General features: G+C 36.2%; 4 protein-coding genes across 5 annotated transcripts; 1 reads left to right on the top strand and 3 right to left on the bottom strand.

Moving 5' to 3' along the window:
* Nucleotides 1-2,390: 2,390 nt before the first annotated feature.
* On the bottom strand, nucleotides 2,391-4,775 carry med19a (mediator complex subunit 19a). Its single transcript, XM_079390553.1, has 6 exons — nucleotides 4,417-4,775; nucleotides 4,175-4,297; nucleotides 3,435-3,568; nucleotides 3,223-3,319; nucleotides 3,047-3,141; nucleotides 2,391-2,678 (listed from the first exon to the last, which is right to left on the bottom strand). Exons 1-6 carry the CDS (start codon nucleotides 4,634-4,636, stop codon nucleotides 2,613-2,615), a joined length of 735 nt encoding a protein of 244 aa, XP_079246679.1. The 5' UTR covers nucleotides 4,637-4,775; the 3' UTR covers nucleotides 2,391-2,612.
* A 188-nt stretch (nucleotides 4,776-4,963) lies between these two features.
* On the bottom strand, nucleotides 4,964-9,987 carry pmf1 (polyamine modulated factor 1). 2 transcript variants are annotated; one of them, XM_079390342.1, is made up of 5 exons: nucleotides 9,756-9,987; nucleotides 9,572-9,677; nucleotides 7,430-7,530; nucleotides 5,988-6,183; nucleotides 4,964-5,505 (listed from the first exon to the last, which is right to left on the bottom strand). In XM_079390342.1, exons 1-5 carry the CDS (start codon nucleotides 9,911-9,913, stop codon nucleotides 5,437-5,439), a joined length of 630 nt encoding a protein of 209 aa, XP_079246468.1. In that variant the 5' UTR covers nucleotides 9,914-9,987; the 3' UTR covers nucleotides 4,964-5,436. The 2 variants fall into 2 exon arrangements, with proteins under 2 accessions (XP_079246468.1, XP_079246469.1); XM_079390343.1 differs by having other exon boundaries at nucleotides 5,321-5,557.
* A 931-nt stretch (nucleotides 9,988-10,918) lies between these two features.
* Nucleotides 10,919-14,655, top strand: tmx2a (thioredoxin-related transmembrane protein 2a). The gene is made up of 8 exons (XM_079390341.1): nucleotides 10,919-11,148; nucleotides 12,327-12,387; nucleotides 12,507-12,620; nucleotides 12,701-12,777; nucleotides 13,283-13,389; nucleotides 13,455-13,520; nucleotides 13,615-13,744; nucleotides 13,814-14,655. The coding sequence occupies exons 1-8, from the start codon at nucleotides 10,960-10,962 to the stop codon at nucleotides 13,976-13,978; spliced, it is 909 nt and encodes a 302-aa protein (XP_079246467.1). The 5' UTR covers nucleotides 10,919-10,959; the 3' UTR covers nucleotides 13,979-14,655.
* Nucleotides 14,656-15,331: 676 nt separating this feature from the next.
* LOC306852816 (GATA zinc finger domain-containing protein 1) lies at nucleotides 15,332-20,137 on the bottom strand. Its single transcript, XM_079389912.1, has 5 exons — nucleotides 19,704-20,137; nucleotides 18,801-18,923; nucleotides 18,257-18,316; nucleotides 16,973-17,156; nucleotides 15,332-15,987 (listed from the first exon to the last, which is right to left on the bottom strand). Exons 1-5 carry the CDS (start codon nucleotides 19,881-19,883, stop codon nucleotides 15,806-15,808), a joined length of 729 nt encoding a protein of 242 aa, XP_079246038.1. The 5' UTR covers nucleotides 19,884-20,137; the 3' UTR covers nucleotides 15,332-15,805.
* Nucleotides 20,138-20,983: the final 846 nt, after the last annotated feature.

Below are 20,983 nucleotides of genomic sequence, written 5' to 3'. Positions count from 1 at the left end.
ACACAAGAAAAGATACTAAGGAGGAAAATCATGTTTTGCAGTGTAGTTCAATGATCAGCTGACTCAGAATATGAGTATTTGTTGAGTACGAAACGAATGCAATGTTTTTAGAGAAATATTTATTGGACTGCACACACATTGGCTGTGATTGATGGACTACCTCGGCTAATGGAGCGGTGTCCGTCTGTTCACCAAAGACTAAGAGCGATGATTGTTGTATAATAGCGTCTGTTTTTCTGTCTTTTGGAAACTTGAGAATCAATCAACAGGAGTATTTCAGCTGCCACCAAAGACACTGCTAATGGAGCTTTATTAACCTTCGGTTCACTACATTAAGTGTTATCCCAAAGCTGAAACATTTCAGGCAGATTTAACAAGAGTTTTATAAAGCAACAGAAATGAGTGTATTCAGATTTTTCTGTGCATTTTAGTTTCATGGGCCCTGAAAGGGAAACGTATTTTTGTATTTCTGTTATTGTGAAGCTTAAAGTTGATGTGCTCTGTAAATAGCATGACGTGTATTCATATGTGCTTTAATGTGCAGGGATGGGTTAGCTGGGTTTTGTAAAGGTCAGGAGAGGAACTGATGAGGTGCTTACAGCAGTCTCTCTTTCAGATGTCAATGTGCGTTTAATGTTTTGTGTGAAACTAGTGCCTTATGTTATTATTGAGTGTTACGATTCAAATCTCACCATCAGAGAAATATGGGAAACCAAAGCCATACTTAGACATGGATGCATTGCAGTAAAGCCATACGAGACCAGAAGAGAATGTGTGAGAGGAAGAATGCATCCAGAGTGCAAGAATATCAGATTTGATGCACCAAAAACAATAAAATATGCTAATTGTTACTCTGAATTGTTCACTGGAGTCTTGATTGAGTTCACTTGAAGCACGCCGTCATCTGGTCGTGCCTACAATTAAACAAAAAACTAGCCAGATGGAGATTTTAGTATTTTTAATTCTCTATTATAGTATGTAATATTTTATAATTGGCTTTTGTTTTAGTTCAAGTTTCAGTACTTTTTGTGCCTTTTGTATTTCTGTTTAAGTTTATTTTTAGTAACTAAAGTTGTTTTATTTCAGTTTGTTGCCAGCATTTCTAATTTTCATTTGTTTTTCATCTAATATTACATTTTTATTTTGGCTAATTTCAGTCGAGGGAAAATATTTTTGACAACACTGGTTTTATTCAAGTAAAATATATTTTTTTAATTAATTACAAAACTGCCTCTAAATATAAGAGTCAAAAATGCATTTACATAATATATTAGCATTTAAACAGGAATTACAAATAATGTCATATGCACTGTGAATAAAGAACCGTGAATGAAAATATGAATTCCCGCCGTCATAAAAAGGGTACAAGCGCTGTGTCTTTATACTAAATTACTAAAGCTGGAGCAGTTTATGGACAAACAATTATATAAAAAAAAAAAACTCGATAATTTTTGTTACGCTCAATTTTTGTAACCATTATTATAATTAATAAATGGATCTAAATGTTTGAAACTTGCTGTTTTCTCTATTCATGACAGGTCAGAAATAATGAGTGTGTAATAAATCATCCACTGAAAACCTGGCATCTTCACTCATTCATAAAGCAGATTCCAGACATAGTAAGCTGGAAACTGCAGTGAGCGGGGAACGCTGTCATTCTGGCCTAACCGCACATGCTGTGTGTTTGTTTAGTCTGTGTCACGAGGGAGCAGATTCTGTAGTAAAGTCCAGCGTTTCCTATCAGTCTTGCACTTACTAAACTGATCCAGCAATCTCAACCACCAACAACACTGTCCCAGACCCTGTGACGAGGGGCCTAAAATGTACCATTTAGGTACTAATGTGTAACTTTAAGGAACTAATATGCACCTTTTAGAGATAAATAAGGTGCAAAAGTGCACCTTTTGAAAAAATACCAATCTAATGACAGCTTTTGCATATTTCCACACACAGGAACAAGAAATTTTTTTTTTTAGAGCAATGCTATGCAATACTTTATTTTAAACAAGTCTCTTGGGCTTTTGACAGTGCTTTCTTAGTTTAACACTGCCCTCTTCTGACTGGATAAGGATTTTAAAAGACGTTTTATGAGATAGATTTATAGCTGGGCACACAAATTATTTTGTCTGTAGCAATTTGTGACCTTTTAAGAACTTATTTTCAGTACTTTTTCCAGGTCTGATACCAAATCCCCTGGTATCTGCTGGTTTTCAATGCAGGCGACTAACAAAAAGTGATCAGATCCCATCCTGGATAAACTAGTTGTTTGGAAATAATGTGAAATCAAAATCATTACATTTTGCATGTGTTTATCCTGTTTATGTAGAGGATATCATTTGTTTTGGTGCATTTGCTCGGTTGTCAGCCGTGCTGTAGAAAAAGTTCATTTGAAGCATGTGTAAAGAATAAAGTTTATTCATTCGGGTTTTCTTTATAACCAGAAAAATGGCAGAAATCTTCAATAATCAGTCTCTGTAAACATCAACACACTGGTCCATATCAGGGTCTCTAACACTGTTCAACATTCATTCATTCATGCGTGCACGCACACACACGCACACACACACGCACACACACGCACACACACACACACACACACACACACAGTGGTTCTATCTCAAGCTGTTGCTGTTGGGTTGAGATCCAGTAAGACCAGGATGATCAGGACTGTGTCGATTCTATGAGAAAAAGACAAAACAGAAACCAGATTGTTTCAAAATCATTCACAGAACACAATGGCATCAGTGTTGCCAAGTCTGTGCTTTTCCCCCGGAACGAGTAGCAATCAGGTGGACTTTGTTGCGAAAACCTGGCAACCCCGAATGGGATCTATACATGGGATCTTTTTATGGTTTCTCATTGTTTATGTAAAAAGCTTCATTTTTGGGTGAACTGTCCCTTTAAATTTATATAGAATCAAAGTCATCTCCAAAGTTTATGCATTTAATATTCTATTATTTCTTTTGAAAGCATATAGTCTGTCCTCTAAGACCCGATCTTATTCAGTCATACGGACCGTTTTAATCTCGCCCTGAGAGTCACTCACCTTTTTTTTCTTCTTGTCTTTCTTTTTCTTCTTGCGATCGGGATCATCATCCCTCTTTTTCTTCTTCTTCTTGGGGTCAGAATCTGAGGGGGTCTCTGCACAGGACAAACAGCCGAGTTAATGCCCGTGTGTGTGTGTGTGTGTGTGTGAGAAAACACATCAGGTGTGTGTGTCACCTGGAGGCAGAGGATCCTGAGGTCGGTGATGTCGGTGCTTGTGTTTGCTCTTTTTCTTTGGCGGCTGTAGGTGCATCAGTCTGTATTGCTCTGGAAGCTGCAACACACACAAACACTGTAAACACGAGGCTCTGAGGAGATGTTTTAAGTTGTCTAGGTAGGTAGCTCCTTGGGTTTTGAGACACAGCCGCTGTGTTAGTGCATTAGTTTACCGGGCCAGTGTGTAATCGAAATCCAGTGAGTAGAGCTCCTGTCAGCGGACTGAAAGAGTTCCCACAGACCGGAGGTTTTTCTATGAGAGAGTGCAGAGAACTGCCATCCTGAATCCCTGGACAGTCTATCATACCTGAAAACGACAGAGAACACAACTTACTATGATAATAGTAGTATAGTCAGTGTTGCCCGCGGGAATTGGGCTACTTTTACACTCTGTCCGCGGCATGTTTTTCATGTCTGCGGGGTGAAGCGACCCCAATAACACTGTACATGTGACCCTGGAGCACAAAAGCAGTCTTAAGTCTCTGGGGTATATTTGTAGCAATAGCCAAAAATACATTGTATGGGTCAAAATTATTGATTTTTCTTTTATGCCAAAAATCATTAGGATATTAAGTAAAGATCATGTTCCATGAAGATATTTTGTAAATATAACTTCATTTTTGATTAGTAATATGCATTGCTAAGAACTTCATTTGAACAACATTAAAGGTGATTTTCTCAATATTTAGATTTTTTGCACCCTCAGATTCCAGATTTTCAAATCATAACAAACCATACATCAATGGAAAGATTATTAATTCATCTTTCAGATGATGCATAAATCTCAATTTCCAAAAACATGACCTGTGGTCCAGGGTCACTTATATCAGAAACCATTTGTGGCAAACATTCTCATGGAATTCAGCGGATAATATGCATCTCCTTTTCTCAAAAACAAACATATTTATCTTACCTGGTAACTCTGGTAAAAAGTTGCTCAGTTTCTCCTTCACTTTCTTTCCGCAGAATTTATTATATGCGTGTTCCAGATTATAATGCGTGATGAGGTTCGTGTTTCCCGTCAGCTCGGTTCCAACTCAATTAAATCAAAACAAACACAACAGCTCATCTAGATGCAGTTTACCAAGTTACATAACATCATTACAGGTCACACACACACTGTACTGTGTTCTCAAGCGCTACCGATGTATTTACCGGGCAGTTCTCGAAGTAAATAGAAAGGTTCGTTCATGGCTCCGGGTTTTCGTAGTGTAGGCCCCTCATCCCCGTGCTGTCCTGGAATCTGAGCCGCCACCGGCGCTTGGTTTGACGGCATTGTCGGCGGAGGTTTCCCGGCGGCGAATCCCAAACCCGCTGGCCCCGTGGATGGCTGAGTGTCATTTTGTCCGAACAAAGTTGAAAATATTTCCGTCATAACTTCTGAAACTAAATCATGTATATATATTTATATAAAAAAAGTACAAATAAGAGATCCGAGCGGCTGCGGGTTAGAGTCGCATAGTGTTCATCACGTGATCATCAACAGCGGCCGGTGACGTAAACACTCGAGTATAAACTCACTCTGTTCATGCAGTGATCCACAGCACACTTACCATTTGTGAAAATAAATTATATATTTAACTATTAAAATGTCAAATCCGTTATAAGTTTATACTCTGGATAAAAATCAGGAACTTGACACACACTGCAGAAATGTCACTTGTTTTTTTTTACAAAAAAAAAGATTTTATAGCCGTAGTTTGCGTTAATAAGCTACAATTTAATAAGCTTGAATTATTTGAGTGCATTTATTGCATTAATAACCACAATATTGGAAGAACAAATTTACCAGTTTCCACCAATATCATATCATAAATACAATAAACCAGTTAACACTTTAATCAAAAACACAATAAAAATAAATTACAAAAGCTTCATGTAATGCAGGAGATCCCATATATACTTATCTGTAGTTACTGTGATACTTTTCGAAGTTCTAGTTGCCATGGAGATTTTTTATTATGTTTATATAAGAATCTCCTCCACTGCAATAAATCCATTGTGATGTTTTTCCCCATTTATTTATTCTTTATACAGAGACGATGAAACAACACTGTTAAAAAGTGCAAGAGCTGTTTAATGAATAGAGTACACATATTAATGACACATTAAAACACAAGATGCACAATAAAATTATATTCAGGCTTCACTAAATCCAAGAAATGACCGTGGATGTTAGAGAGACTCAAAGTGTTCAGATGGGGAAAGAGTCGAGGCAAAAGCTTCCAGATCTTCAAGTGATGCCTGCAGATGGAGAAGAAGAGGCAAAGCTGCATTTATGGTAACAAATGTGACCCTGCAGCACAAAAGCAGTCATAAGGTATATTTGTAACAATAGACAAAAATACATTATATGGGTCAAAATTATCCATTTTTCTTTTATGCCAAAAATCATTAGGATATTAAGTAAAGATCATGTTCCATGAAGATATTTTGTAAAATTCCTACTGTAAATATATCAAAACTTCATTTTTGATTAGTAATATGCATTGCTAAGGACTTAATTTGGACAACTTTAAAGGTGATTTTATTGAGATTTAGATTTTTTTGCACCCTCAGATTCCAGATTTTCAAATAGTTGCATCTCAGCCAAATATTGTCCGATCCTAACAAACAGATGATGTATAAATCTCTTATATAAGACTCTTATGACTGGTTTTGTGGTCCAGGGTGACATATGGCACTGAAAATGTGAGTGTATCAGAGAAATAATTTTTTTCTCGTACCCTCCATTCCTCCACTCCTGCGGAGATGCGCTGCTCTGTGTGTGTGATGCTCTCTCGACCGGCCTGCACCTTCTGAGCAAGACCTGCGTTCTCCTTCTGGAGCTTCTTCAGCTGTATCCGCATGTACTCCTCCTGCTTCTTATAATACGACACTAAACCACTGCACACATCCAGCTCTGGAACGCCACTCGGACGCCTGCGATATAAAACATGAGCCTCAACAATACATTAAATATACAAGACTCAAAACTAAAAATGTTTCATTTAGTTATGCAAGTGAGAAAATATGACAGAAAGTAGTGTTTAGAAATTACCTGCAATTTAAAGGTGCAGTATGTAAAACTAAAATGACTACTGCAGTCATAACATAACTCCGTTTTCATTCATTTTCATAAATCTTTTTTTTTTTTTTTGGTGTTAGTTAGCTGTATTTTTATTTATTTTTTGATTATTATTTAATCAAAACAACCCAACTGCAGTTTTATTGATATTAATTGGAATGCAGGATAAACAAAAAACATGATTTCTGAACATTTTTTAAAAATTCTTCAAATATTGAGAAGGGTAAGTTGTGCAGGAATAGGTATTTTTTATTATTTTTTGTACGCATGTATGTATCTATTAGCACCTCATGTTATAGCACTTGCTATTCAATTCTGCATATGATTATTTTTTAAGGAAATATGTAGTTGTTTAATTGTATACAACTGTTTTTGACACACTTAAAGTGCAGTAAACGGTAAAACAATTGCGCTACAAATTAGTGTGTTTATTAGTAGGCCTACGTTAATAAACAAAATAATTTGAATACAAACACCAGTTTAGCAGCACAATGAGCTGTTTTGCACAGCTAAACAGGCTAAATGGAGATTGCTGACACCTCTTTAAATACTCAAGCTCTTACATTAAAAATAAGATGGAAAGATAAAAAATGAATAGTTTCCATGGATCTAGTCTTTGCATCTGTTTGTTTGATGTTTGAATCAGGTCTCCTCTGTTGCAATACAATTGGTTAGATGGCGCTGTCATAAAAAATAGGTCCTTCTCAGAGTACCCTCACAGAGGTTGCCAGATTGATGACACACAACAGAACGAGCGCCTTGCACTGTAAGTTAATGAGTTAATTTATCCACATTTATGCGTCTAGCCATAGAGCATTTTAGATAGAATCTGTAATCTCTGAGCCAGTTCATTTGCAGGCTTCCATGAATGATGAGTTTCCCACCAACTGGCAACCCAGAGTGCTGAAAGCCTATTGGTTAAACTGCCAGTGGGCGGAGTCACACATACCAAAACAAAAACAGACATTCTGACACAGAACGCACATTTCAAAGTAGAATAACTGCCTGTGGCATAGATTAAAAATATTTTGGTGATTTGTAATTGTATTTTTTTCATTATAAAAGCTGTGGATTCAGGCTATCATTGGTCTGTGAACTCACCATGCAGCTTGTGGTGTGTCTTTAGCGAGCTCCTCCAGTTGGTCCAGCTCTTTAAACTTCACCTGCAGGTCGCCCTCCTCAATCACAGTGGCGATTTCTTTCTAAACACACACGTCACAGCACATAACACATGAAACATCAACTCTACTGAAACACAAATGCAAAAGGCTACCATAAAGCAACATTCTGATAATGTACACAGTTCAATGTAAACACAGATCAATCCGTCAAATTACAAACATGCAATCCGTGAGATGACGATCAACTCTGGACCACATTTTCCCTAAAAACCAACAAAAAAATAGCTTTCTGTCTCTCGAGCATGGCGCCAGAAACCACAATGGCATGGGTTTGATTCCCAGAAAATGCATGAACTGATAAAGTAAACCTTAAATGCAGCGTAAAGCACCGGGCAAATGCATAAATGTAAAGTGCAATACCACGAGGCCTACGAATAAACTTAAACTTTATGATTTACATTAGGCTACACTTTTTTTGCATTACAGTAATGAGAATGCAAGAAGATTTTCCCCTATATAATGTGTTTAACTGTCATGAAAATAGTGTCCCAACAACATTTTGTTAAATAGTTATATCTTTCCGTTTACTTTGGGGTGAAATGATGATTCAGGGGTTACTGATGACAGAAACGAAGCTTTTCGAAACTTTGAATGAATTGAAAATGATTCAGCCTGATGCAAAAACGTGCATAAAAACCTTTTACAAACCAACTGCAAATGTTTTATTGAAAACGTGATCTATGTGATTAATAAACCTTTTAATAAAGTTAATATGAAATGTCTGTATTATACGTTTTATTAAATTATAAGAGATAATGCACCCTTTTACCTAAATTCACTTACTTTTTTTTATTCACTACTTCAGACTTATGACTCTAGAAGCTTGCGTTCTACAAGTGAACGTCGCTTTATTGTTCATCCCAAAGAGTCACAAAATCACTTTCACTGACTTTTTCATTAACTGTTCCCTCCTGGTGGAATGACCTGCCCAGCTCAATCTGAGCATCTTCAAGAATCCCCTAAAAACACATCTCTTCCATCTTTATTTGACCCTCTAACTCTAGTACTTTCTATTCTAATTCTATTTATCTATTTGTTTTCGTTTTCATTTAAAAAAAACTTGCACTATTTATTTTTGAACTGTTTGTTTTCTTTAAAAAAGCATCTAATACTAGCTTTCTCTATTATTTTTCTATTCTATTTGTTTTCTTGCTGAGTGTGTTATTGTGCTGATATCTGACTACCGTGGACAGCTGCAGTTATTCTTCATATTCTGTGTGGTCAGTTCACATCAGTGACAGAAATAAATCTTTTCATACAAGTTTAAATCGATTTTTACCTTTTATGGGCAATTTTACCTTTAATAAAGCCTTTTTTTCAAAAAATGTGCATCTTTTGAGTCAAATTGTTACATTTAATCAGTCAATTAGAATAATAAGACATTTAGGCTGTTACCAAACAGTATCAACAAAATGAATCTTTGCAGAAGTGAATGGCATTTAGATGCATTCACACACTATTTAACGCAGCTCAGAGTGCTTTAACCTGAAGTTACAAATGCATAATGTTTTTATATTTTAAACATAAAACATTGAATACTGATATTTGAAATTATTTAAAAAATTAAAAGATACTATAAATGTGAAATTAAAACTGCCAGTAGGTGGCAGCAAGTCACTGTTAACAAGTGAGTCATTGCGACTGAACCGAATCATTTAAACGGTTGATTCATTCAGGAACGAATCACTATCATGTCGCTCAGAGACACAACAACAGGCCATAACCGTAAGTCTCTTAATATTAACTTATTGTTTATTGAACTGTTGTATAGAATCAATATCACATTTGTAATCATGCTTACGGTTACTCTTCGTGTGATTTTAACTATATGAAATTATATATATACTTTTTTTTGTGACTTCATCACTTAAAGTATGCGTGTACTCCGTGTGTGTGTTGTTATCAAAATACTCGATAATGTCAAATAGCCCATCGTTAAAACAACACTTATAATATTATCGCAGACCTTTAGATCCGAATCACTGGTTCGGAAACAAATGATTCGCAAAGGATTCGAAGCTTCGTTTGGAAAGCGCCCGGATGTTGTGTTCTCGACCGTTACCTGAACTAAAGTCTGCAGCTGGCTGATGAACTGTTTGTGCATGGCTTCAGTCAGCGGGGGGTTCTGCTTCGACAGAGGCTGGAAATAGTGGGAAAACCTGTCGAAACTGACACACAAAGAGTGGAACTAAGTGAGTGAGAGACAACAGAAGCATCAGTTTGAAGGCGAAAGCTGTATTTGGTACCTGGCGTTGTCCAGCAGCCACTGCAGACTCTTCTCCATCACTTTACTGAAGAGCTTGAGTCTCGGTTTAGATTGCGATGATTTAACGGAGTCACTCCGACGAGGCGAACCATCATCCACTTTATCCGCGTTAGACTCCCTGCTCTTCTCTGACTCCATGTTTCTGTTGATGTTTACAAAAATCCCCGCCAACAGCACGCGGCGCGTCACACTACGGAAATCGAGCAGCCGCCAGTTTCAAACCGTATACCCAAAACGCGTTTCTTCTTGGGGTTTTAACTGGAGCTTTCCAGTGTCCTCTAATGCAAAGAAAACTCATTTAACGGTATATATCCCTCATCTGAGTTTTTAAGACACCGGTTTAATTTGGAAGAAAATGCCTGTACTTTGTCAAGTTGATATAAAGACAACTGATCATCTTTTATTTTATTGTGCTTATATATTCCAGCATTTTCTGGGGAAATATGTCTTATTGGTTAGAGACATTTTTTGTTAGAAAACATTTGCAATGCTACTAGATTATAAAACTAATGATTTTTTTCATGAATATAATGTTGATTCTGGGCAAATAGTTTTCTTCATAAATGCAAATGTATGAAGATGAACCTTATTTTTCTGTTTTTAAAAGAGACTTTATTTATAATTATTTTCCATCGTTGCAATATATGACCCTAGACCACAAAACCAGTCTTAAGTGTCAATTTTCTGAAATTGAGACGTGTACATCATCTGAATAAATAATCTTTCCATTGATGTATGGTTTGTTATGATAGGACAAAATGTATAATTTTGATCCATACAATGTATTGTTGTCTATTGCTACAAATAAACCTGTGTTACTCATGACTGCTTTAGTGCTGCAGGGTCACATATTTATCAACAACTCTATGAATGCTATAAAACCATCTCCCTGTTCTTTCTTCTTCTTCCTCATCTATTCCTCATCTATTTCTCTCTTACTATACTTTAAATGCATGCCAGCTCATTTCCTTGTCCTCCTGCATGCGCTGGTATCCGGCAGAAAGCTATAAATCCCCACATCTGAATCCTGTATATTGTTTGAATCTCCATCAGTATATGTGCTCTGCTCTCTGAATGCATGCTTCTCCGGCCTGAAGGGTCATGTTACCTCTCTCAGCTGTCTCTGTGGTCTATTTCTACTCTCCTTCAGCACATGGGACTAAGTCTGTCACACGTCTGCAGGAATGGGTTTAATTAGAGGGCTGCTTTCCACTTTGTACTACCTTCCAACGGTTTATAAATGGTTGTATCGACCGTATTATTTGCTGTCGCTGCTGATGAGCCTGGCGTTTGTCATCGTGCGCAGCTGTCCAGGACTGTGTGAGCATTTACCGTCTCAGAGAGAGGACGACAACTCCTGCGCCTTTGACTGGGTCAGTCCACTTCACTCGGAAAGCCTCCAGCTTAACAATAACGCTTCTTTATTGGCATCAATGGCTCCACAAAGAACCTTAACCTTGCATTCCTCAAAATGTTCTTCACATTAAGAAAAAATGGTTCTTTTAAGAGCTATTCACAGGTTCTTCTGTGGCAAACCCCTTTGTTTTTAAGAGTGTATAGAAGCTGATCGTTGACATGGTTTTACTGTTACTTTATTGTAGTAACACTTTACACGATAGCAGAAAAGACACTGTGTGTTGTCCCTGTAAGAGTAAGAGTAAAAAAAATTGAATAAATCACAGTATCTAAGTGTATTTTATACAGTAGTGTCATAATTATATTTATAGGTTGTTGTTTTAAATATGCATTTATATGTGCAATAAATAAATGTGTATTTTATTTTATTTATAGAAGTCTCTTATGTTCACCAAGGCTGCATTTATTTAATTAAAAATACAGTAAAAGCAGTAAAATGCAATTAAAATAGCTGTTTTCAATGTGATGTTAAAGTGTAATTTATTCCTGTGATCAAAGCTGTATTTCCAGCATCATTACTGCAGTCTTCAGTGTCACATGATCTTCAGAAATCATAATAATATACTGATTTACTGCTCAGTTATAATTGGTGCTCAATTAATACTGGTTTATAATGTGAAAAAGAGCTTTTGCTTCTTAATATTTGTGATACGTTTTTTTCAGGATTCTTTGATGAATAGAAAGTTCATTGAACTGCATTTATTTGAATTTTTTTTTTTTTTTGTAAAATTAAATGTCTTTACTCTCACTTTTGATTATTATTTTTTTTTTTTTAAGTTTTCATCAATTTAATGAATAAATATATTAATGTCTTCCTTTTTTACCACAAATCTATGAATGGTATAGTATCACGGTTTCCATAAAAATATTGTGCAGCACAACTGTGTTCAACATTAATCAGAAATGTTTCTAATTAGAATGATTTCTGAATTAAATGATGCTGAAAATTCAACATTACATCACAGGAATAAATTACATTTTAAAATATAATAAAATAGAATTTTTTTTTTTTATAAAAATCACAATATTACTGTTTTCACTGTATTGTTTGATCAAATGAATGAAACCTGGAAAGATATATATAATGTAAATATATATTATATATTTGAGTAACGTGTGTAACTGCTCTGTATAGAGGGAGGTGGAGATTTTAATGTTTCTCAGTGCTATCGTCATGATGAAGAACCGCAGAGCCAGTAAGTGTAAATGTGATCACATTCATCAGATGACACACATAATCACTCAAGATTAATATTTACATTGATGCATGATGCTGTATTTTAAACTGAAGGATAGCTCTCTCTCTCTGTCTCAGTAACACTGGAGCAGCACTTAGGGAATATATTTCTCTTCAGTAAGGTGGCAAACGTGGTGCTGTTTTTCCGAGTGGATCTGAGACTCGGCCTTCTCTACCTCACGCTGTGTGTGGGTAAATAAATGATGGGAAATATGAAAAATCAAGAGTAAAAACTGTGATCCATAAAATAACTATGTGCCTTCTCTATACAGTGTTTCTGATCACATGTAAACCACCGATCTACATGGGCCCGGAGTACATCAAATACTTCAGTGACTCGACAATAGATGTGAGTGAAACAAGCATTAAAGGAATAGTTCACCCTAAAAATAAAAATTGGATGAGAATTTACTAATACCTCAAGTCATCCAAGAAGTAAATGAGTTTGTTTCTTCATCAGATTTGGAGAAATGTAAAATTGCATCATTTGCTCAGCAATGGATGCTCTGCAGTGAATGGGTGCCGTCAGAATGAGAGTCCAAACAGCTTACAAACACACAGCTTTTAACTTCACAAGAGATTAACTGATGATGTTTTTATCAGCTGTTTGGACTCTCATTCTGACGGCACCCATTCACTGCAGAGCATCCAATCATTTTTGTCCATTTTTTTCAAAAATTTATTCTCAAATCATATCACATTGATAGAAAATAACTACAAGTCATCATCCAAATCTTACATCTTACTCTGTTATCTATAATAATACTATATTAAAATTAGTGCTGGGCCATGATTAATTGCGATCCACAATAAAAGTTTTTGTTTATATAATATATGTGTCTGTGTATTGTCAGGAAGAGCTGCAGAGAGACGGTCGTGTGACGTGGATCATTGAGTTTTATGCCAACTGGTCTCCAGATTGTCAGTCATTTGCACCCATTTTTGCTGAGCTGTCACTCAAGTAAGTCACACTATCACACATGTGCTCTCACACGTCTTCATGAGGTTAATGACTTTGTTCACCAGGTATAACTGCTTAGGCCTCAAATTTGGAAAAGTGGACATTGGACAATATGGAGCAGTTGCAGAGAGGCAAGTCCATTTCTCTAGTGTCTTCCTCTCAAACTCAAAATAAGGGATATATCATAGTTACATTTAACTTTGCGGTCCTATGCTCTCATTACAGGTATAAGGTGAACCCCTCGCCGCTCTGCAAGCAGCTGCCCTCGCTCTTGCTCCTGCAGGGCGGTCGAGAAATCATGCGCCGTCCGCTACTGGACAAGAAGGGAAGAGCCATCGGGTGGAGTTTCACTGAGGTACTCTCCAGAAAGATGCACAAAGCCATGTGTTATTCTTCCCTGACACATGCATTGTGTGTTTTACAGGAAAATATCATTCAAGAGTTCAACCTAAATGAGATATTCCAGAGATATAAGAAACTTAGCAAGGGAGAGAAGCCTGAGGAACTGAAGACACTCCTGCAGGAGGCTCCTGAGGAAGAGCAGCCACATGAGGAGGAGGAGGAACCAGAGAGCAAAAAAGACAAATAAAAGACACAGAACTGAAAGGAATTCAGCGTTTATGACTTTCCTGAACCCACACATGCCTCACATGTGGAAACTTTTCCTGTTAACTTTAATCTCGACTACGTCTTTCATTTTAGTTTGGGCTACAGGAACTTTTTTTGCATGGAAAAAATGAAAAGTTGCATCATCAGTCGTGTGATTTGCAAACAGCTGTGTGTGCTTTCATATTCTGGCCTCTGGCTTTTAATAATAAATGCATTCGAAGTGTCTTACAGTCTGTTCTAGGCCATATTCTTTACATTCATTCTTTGCATTGACAGGGAAAATAATTTTTAAATTGCATTATTCTTTTACTCCAAGGGGGTCCGAGGTGGTACCGCAGGGGATTTTCCAATTATTGTTTGGTCTAAAAATATTAGGCTTTAAACAAAACCAAAAAACACAACATTATCATCCCTGAAGATAAAAAGCTAAATGTTTCATCGTCCCTGATTATGTAATGTAAGCATCAAAACAAAGTATGCAAATTTTATTATAGGCCAGGTTTAAAATGCAATATTCAGTTTTTCAAACAGGAAGTGCTTGATTGTTTTATGCATGGTGCTGCATTTGCCCTTGAAATGCTCAATTTTAACACTGCTGAGTAAAATGTTTGTTCGAGCATTAGTTATTAAAATTACACATTCTTAAAGAAATATACCAAAAATGAACTTTCTGTCATCATTTACTGATTTAGATGGCAAATTAAAAGCCACTGAGGGGTTGTTATTCAGAGAATCTGCCTGTGGAGACCTACTAAAGTTTGATCATTGTTTAGTCAGCAATGCAGAGAAACCTGGATGAATACTGTATGATTACATGAGTCTGTTTCAAAGTAGGTGAAAAGAAGAAGAAAAGAAACTTATTTTGATCCTTCCCAGGTATATTTCAGCATGCAATGTCTTGCAGAATAGTAGAGGAGGACTTTAACAGCCAGGATCAGGAGACTTTGAAGAGAAAAGTTATTTGTGGAAAACACTCTCCAGGCGAGTTCCAGAAATTATATTAAAATCAAACGAATTATTAATTGTGACTCTGGAGCGGTCATGAGTAGCACAGGTATATTTGTAGCAATAGCCAACAATACATTTTCTTTTATGCCACAAATCATTAGGATATTAAGTAAAGATCATGTTCCATGAAGATATTTTGTAAATTTCCTACTGTAAATATATCAAAACTTAGTTTTTGATTAGTAATATGCATTGCTAAGAGCTTCATTTGAACAACTTTAAAGGAGATTTTCTCAATATTTAGATTTTTTTGCACCCTCAGATTCCAGATTTTCAAATAGTTGTATCTCAGCTAAATATTGTCCGATCCTAACAAACCATACATCAATGGAAAGATTATTCATTCAGATTCCAGATGATGCATAAATCTAGATTTCAGATTATGACTGGTTTTGTGGTCCAGGGTCACATTTTTGCTCACATCAACTTTTGGCTAAAAGCTAATGCAGGAGTTGGAATCTGTTTCAGGCACATCTTTCAGACTCAGCTCACCTGAACAGGAGAGGGTTATTGAAAGCTGCTGGGTTTCCCAACAGCACTGAAACCTCAGAAAACACATCTGATGTGGTGGTATGACTTTATACACGCGTGAAAAGTATGCATGATATGTTACAAATGAACTTTGTACATAAAGTTTCAATTTGTACACCTGTTTTACTATGAAAAATACTATCAAATTTACTCTTCAAAGGGCCATAGCACACATAATCATCCGAGCATGACGCTTCTGTATTTAAAATTGTTCTGAAAGTTATGTAAATAAAAAAAATTCAGTTCAGCCTGATTTTAAGGGTTCACGTCACCCTACGGTTTCTTTAATGGCAACAGCAGGCGTCGGTCCTATATGAGTCCAGATGTAGCCTTTTTCTGGACGAACCGGTAATGTTGGGAAAGGGCAGCTTCTGGATTTGAAATACTCTGATGGGGCGTGACAGACAAACTCCAGGTACTCCATTTTTCTCGGCAAGTCCTCCTCAGGGCCTAAGCAAAGATATCCAGGATTACAAGTCAAATTAAACATCCCTTAACAATTAATTCATCAATGCAGACCTGACATTTGGAGTAGAGTACATTTGTCTGCAATAGAGTGTCGCAAAATAATATCTCAATATTTTTTGAGACTTTTTCCAGTAATAATTTAACAATATTTAGCAGAGAGTGTTTTGTGCTGGTACCTTGGCTGATTTATAGATAAATTGATATGACACCAAAACAAAGTCCCTGTCTTAACGAGTTAATTCATTCAAGACGGCTGATTCACTTAGAAACAAAGCAAATGACTGTCATTACGAGTGGATTTTTGAATCACTCAAATATTTCATTCAAAAACAGATTCATTCAGGAACGAAACACTGCAGTGTTGATCTGAGACGCATAAATGTGACTCTGGAGCACAAAACCAGGCATAAGGGTCCATTTTTCAAAATGGAGATTTATGCATCATCTGAAAGCTGAATAAATAAATACAATATTTGACAATATTTGTCTGAGATACAACTATTTGAAAATCTGGAATCTGAGGGTGCAAAAAAATCTAAATATTGAGAAAATCTCCTTTAAAGTTGTTCAAATAAAGTTCTTAGCAATGCATATTACTAATCAAAAATTAAGTTTTGATATATTTACAGAATTTACTAAATATCTTCATGGAACATGATCTTTACTTAATATCCTAATGATTTTTGGCATAAAAGAAAAATTGATCATTTTGACCCATACGGTGTATTGTTGGCTATTGCTACAAATATATAAATACCCCGTGCTATTTAAGACTGCTTTTGTGCTCCAGGGTCACATATGTTCTGCTCCAGTTCTGATTGGAATGATTTTAATTTTCAAAACAGAAAAAACAGACAATATTGTGTCTAAAATGTAACTCACTCAATATTATCTTCTTGTTTGTTGAACAGTTGTATAAAATGAATATCACAAGGAACAAAAACAATGTATTTCTGCATGCACTCACCAACAATATATGTGCCAGGATCAAACCGATCTCGAGGACTGGCCTGAGTCGGGATCAGCCAAGTTAACGCCGCGCTTTTCTCACAGTACTGGTCCTGGACGAAACCACGAATCTGTGCGTAATACGGTTTACCATCGTCCTCATCCACTACTTTAATGACATCTCCTATTTGATAATAGACGCCCTGAACACAAGACGAGCAGGTTAGTGAATAAACAGAAAAAAACATTTTAAAGCTGCGCTCCATAACTGGTTAAAAATGATCCGAAATCAATATCTCCTTACCTTAGCCTGATTCACAGCGGTTAGCTTATAATAATGTTTTCTGATTTGAGTGGTACAGGTAGGTTTCGTGGGACATTTGAGCATGGCACTGCGTCATTACATCACGTCTGTAAACATAAAGAAGTTTTCCCGGCTAGTAGCAGCTATCTGTTATTTTTATCCCGCCGTGCTCCCCGTCTGTGTAATTCATAAACGTGAATTTGAAACCGAGTAGTTTTCTGTAAAGATAACAGGCTTGTATTAATAGTGGAATGTTTATTTGTAAAGGCTAGCACTGCTTGAGCTCTTGAAGCTCCGCCCTCTTCTCCAGGTGCAACAGCTCATTTGCATTTAAAGCGACACACTCAAAACAGCGCATTTTGGCTCATACCCTAAAAGTGGCAATTTTAACAAGCTGTAAAAATGTATCTGTGGGGTATATTGAGCTAAAACTTCACATATACGCTCTGGGGACATCAGAGACTTATTTTACATCTTGTGAAAAGGGGCATAATAGCTCCCCTTTAATATGAATTTTGAATGGTATGACAATTAGATATTAGACTGTACAGTATACTCATAGTCACGCAATGCTGATGTTAACATTAATAATATGAGAATAAATAATAATGATTTGCACGGTTTGATGTGATATGAGCTAACCGATCGTTAGAGTTAATCACCGTTGGTAGCGTGATTTATGGTAATGCTTTTCCTTCAGTTGATCAGAACAAACGTGGCAGACTTGTTACTTGTTCAGATGACAATATATGGTGAAAATTCTTATTTGGGTCATATATTCCAAGACGTAGACTAGAATCGGTGATTACTAAGTACAGTAAACACCGGTGCAGCTACACATACTCCTCAAAACATTAGATTCATCCGCGCTGGAGCAAGATAACATAATTCTGCAAGAAACTGCAATTCCTGGTTTTCAAACAGAGATGGCGAGAAAGAGGCAAAAGTTACGGACTGCGGTTTTAAACAAACATTTTGAACAGTAGAAAAGAGCGTTACCTTGTAAAACATGGACTCTGATGTGATAATCGTTGAGACAGACTCTGGTGCTTTGATAGGCTATGGAAATGTAAAGAAGAGAAGGAAAAATAAGCATTTTCATCCAAAAATTAAAATTTAGAATTGCCATCAGGCCATCTAAGATGCAGATGAGTTTGTTTCTTAATAAGACTTGGATAAATTTAGCTTTATATCACTTGCTCAGCAATGGATCCTCTGCATTGATAGAGGACTCTTATTTTATCCAGATGCAATGGTTTAAAGCTAATAAATGGATTTGTCTTAATGCTGGATTTGGTTATTTTGTCTTCTCCAGATGTTAACTGATGGACTGGAGTGGTGTGGATTATTGTGATGTTTTTATCAGCTGTTTGGACTCTCATTCTGACGGCACCCATTCACATCCATTGCTGAGCAAGTGATGCAATGCTACATTTCTCCAAATCTGATGAAGAAACAAGGGTGAGTGCATTTGAATTTTTAACCCACACAGATATTGGAGGAAGACGACACCCATAAACAATCCTGAATGAAAAGCACTTACATTTTTCAATTTGAAAATGTGCCGTCTACCCTTTCCTTTGGTCGAGACTTTCTTCTCTGAGGCCGGAGCTTTGTACTTGGTGCTGCGTAACCGAGCGGAGCGTCTGTGGATTTCCTGTTTGGACTATAAAACAAGATTAGAGTCACTGGTTGTGTTTAGAAACTTTTATAAGCTTTGTATAACGGTATTTAAAAGTAAACATAATATAGTAATAATTACTTGACAGTTATGACACGTGGGTAACAAATGAAATAATAAGTGTTTAACTTTTCATTTAACTCATAAACCCCTGCAGTTCCTTCACAAACCTTGACGTAATGCACTTCATGATTTTAATAACAATGAATGGAATATATTTTCTTAATCTTTGTATTTTTATATCAATATGGTATAAGATTATCCTATTTAAATTAATGCAAAATTAGTGCTGTCAAACGATTAATCGCATGCAAAATAAAAGTTTTTGATTACATAATATATGTGTACTGTATATATATATATATATAAATACACACTCAAACAATATATAAATATATTGAAAATATTTACATGTATATACATTTATATTATTATATCTTATATACAAATCTTAAATATATACATGCATGTACTTGTATTTATATATGTACATAATAAATATACACAGTAGACATATATTATATAAACAAAGACTTTTATTTTGCATGCGATTAATCGTTTGACAGCAGCAGTCAAAAGTAATCTAAAAGTAGTCTGATTACATTACCTTCAATGAGTGACGTAATGGATTACTTTACTAACTACACTTGTGTCATGTTCAGTTTGTGAGTAATGTACCAGCTCTGTTAGCAGTGTAGATTTATTTAGAAGGATTCTAGTCGAGTCTAAATGACAGATTGGAGGTTTTTAATCAAGCTTTCAAACCTGTTTTCCTCCGCCGTTATTCTGCTGGATGGAGGAGGAAGCAGATCCTCCGGAGCTCCCGCTGCTTATGCTTTTACCCGTGCAGTTATTACACAAAATCTCCCCCTGGTTTCCTTTTCTCCACATAGAAGAAGAGCTCGTCTTGCAGACAGCACAGCATGGCTTTAAACCAAGAGGCATGTTTGCTAAACCACGAGCAGCCTGCTAATGTCTAGTGTAGTTATTACTGACTCAAACACTCGTTTATCCTGGAAGAATGCAAGACAAAACTACAATAAATGTCGAGCTAAACAGACACCCTTCATTCTGAAAACAATGAATGATGAGTCCTGTGCTTTTACCACCGAGGAAAAAAAAAACATCCGGGAGGAGACTTTTTGGATTTCATAATAAAAGTCTCACCTTGCTTTCAAAATAAAAGTCTGGGAAAAGTCTTCGCTTGAGGGCGCTGTTTAATGTGATTACATTTTAAGAAAGCAGGGGCCTGTTCCATAAAACAAGTTTACCAAATAAGCCAGGCTTATTTCAGTAATTCTGACTTATTTTCACTTGATTTGGTTTCTGAAAGCAAAATTACCATAGCTCAAGCTCAGTCACTGTGGCAACTTATGCTGGCAAACTAACCTGGTCCGGAGCAGGCTAACTGTCAGGCTAAGCTGAGCTCCTCTAACTCTGACCAATAGGAACGCATCCATATTACCACTGACTCTCTCACATACAGTCAGTTTAATTTATTATCGGTCCAAAAATAAAAGTATACAGAAAATACACCTTAAATAATCCAATAAATAAAAAATAGGCTACAACCAACTGTATTTAATGTATTGTGCCCAAAATGTAGGCGAATGACATTTTAACATAGTTGCTACTTGTGCATGCAGTTGATCAGCAGTTTCTAGCCATGCAGCCTTTCTCTCTGAATTTATGACAGCTGTACCTTTTATGGTTATTAGAACATTAAAACATTACAATCTAAAATGGCTCTTTAAAGCATTAAAGCATAAAAACACAATCAAAAGTTAAAATCACTGAATTAAAAATGTAAATTTATAATAGAAATCAGAGTACATTTTAACTGATAAGAGGAACACACATTTAACTCATTTGAGCTAGTGATTAACAGTTGCTGCTATCATAAAAATACACTTATATGTAGTAAAATTCTATGTGTCACATTTAATGTCCAACAACAAATATTTTAGCAGAATGTATATTTTATTCAGAATTCTTGCGCTAGTATTCTATTCTGCTCTGTCTGTGTAGCGCGCATGCGCGCCGCA

The sequence above is a fragment of the Barbus barbus genome, assembly GCF_936440315.1.
Source record: "Barbus barbus genome assembly, chromosome: 33".
In the NCBI taxonomy this organism is placed as follows: Eukaryota; Metazoa; Chordata; class Actinopteri; order Cypriniformes; family Cyprinidae; genus Barbus; species Barbus barbus.
The sequence above is the reverse complement of the archived record's forward strand: the minus strand, read 5'-3'. Positions and strand labels throughout refer to the sequence as shown.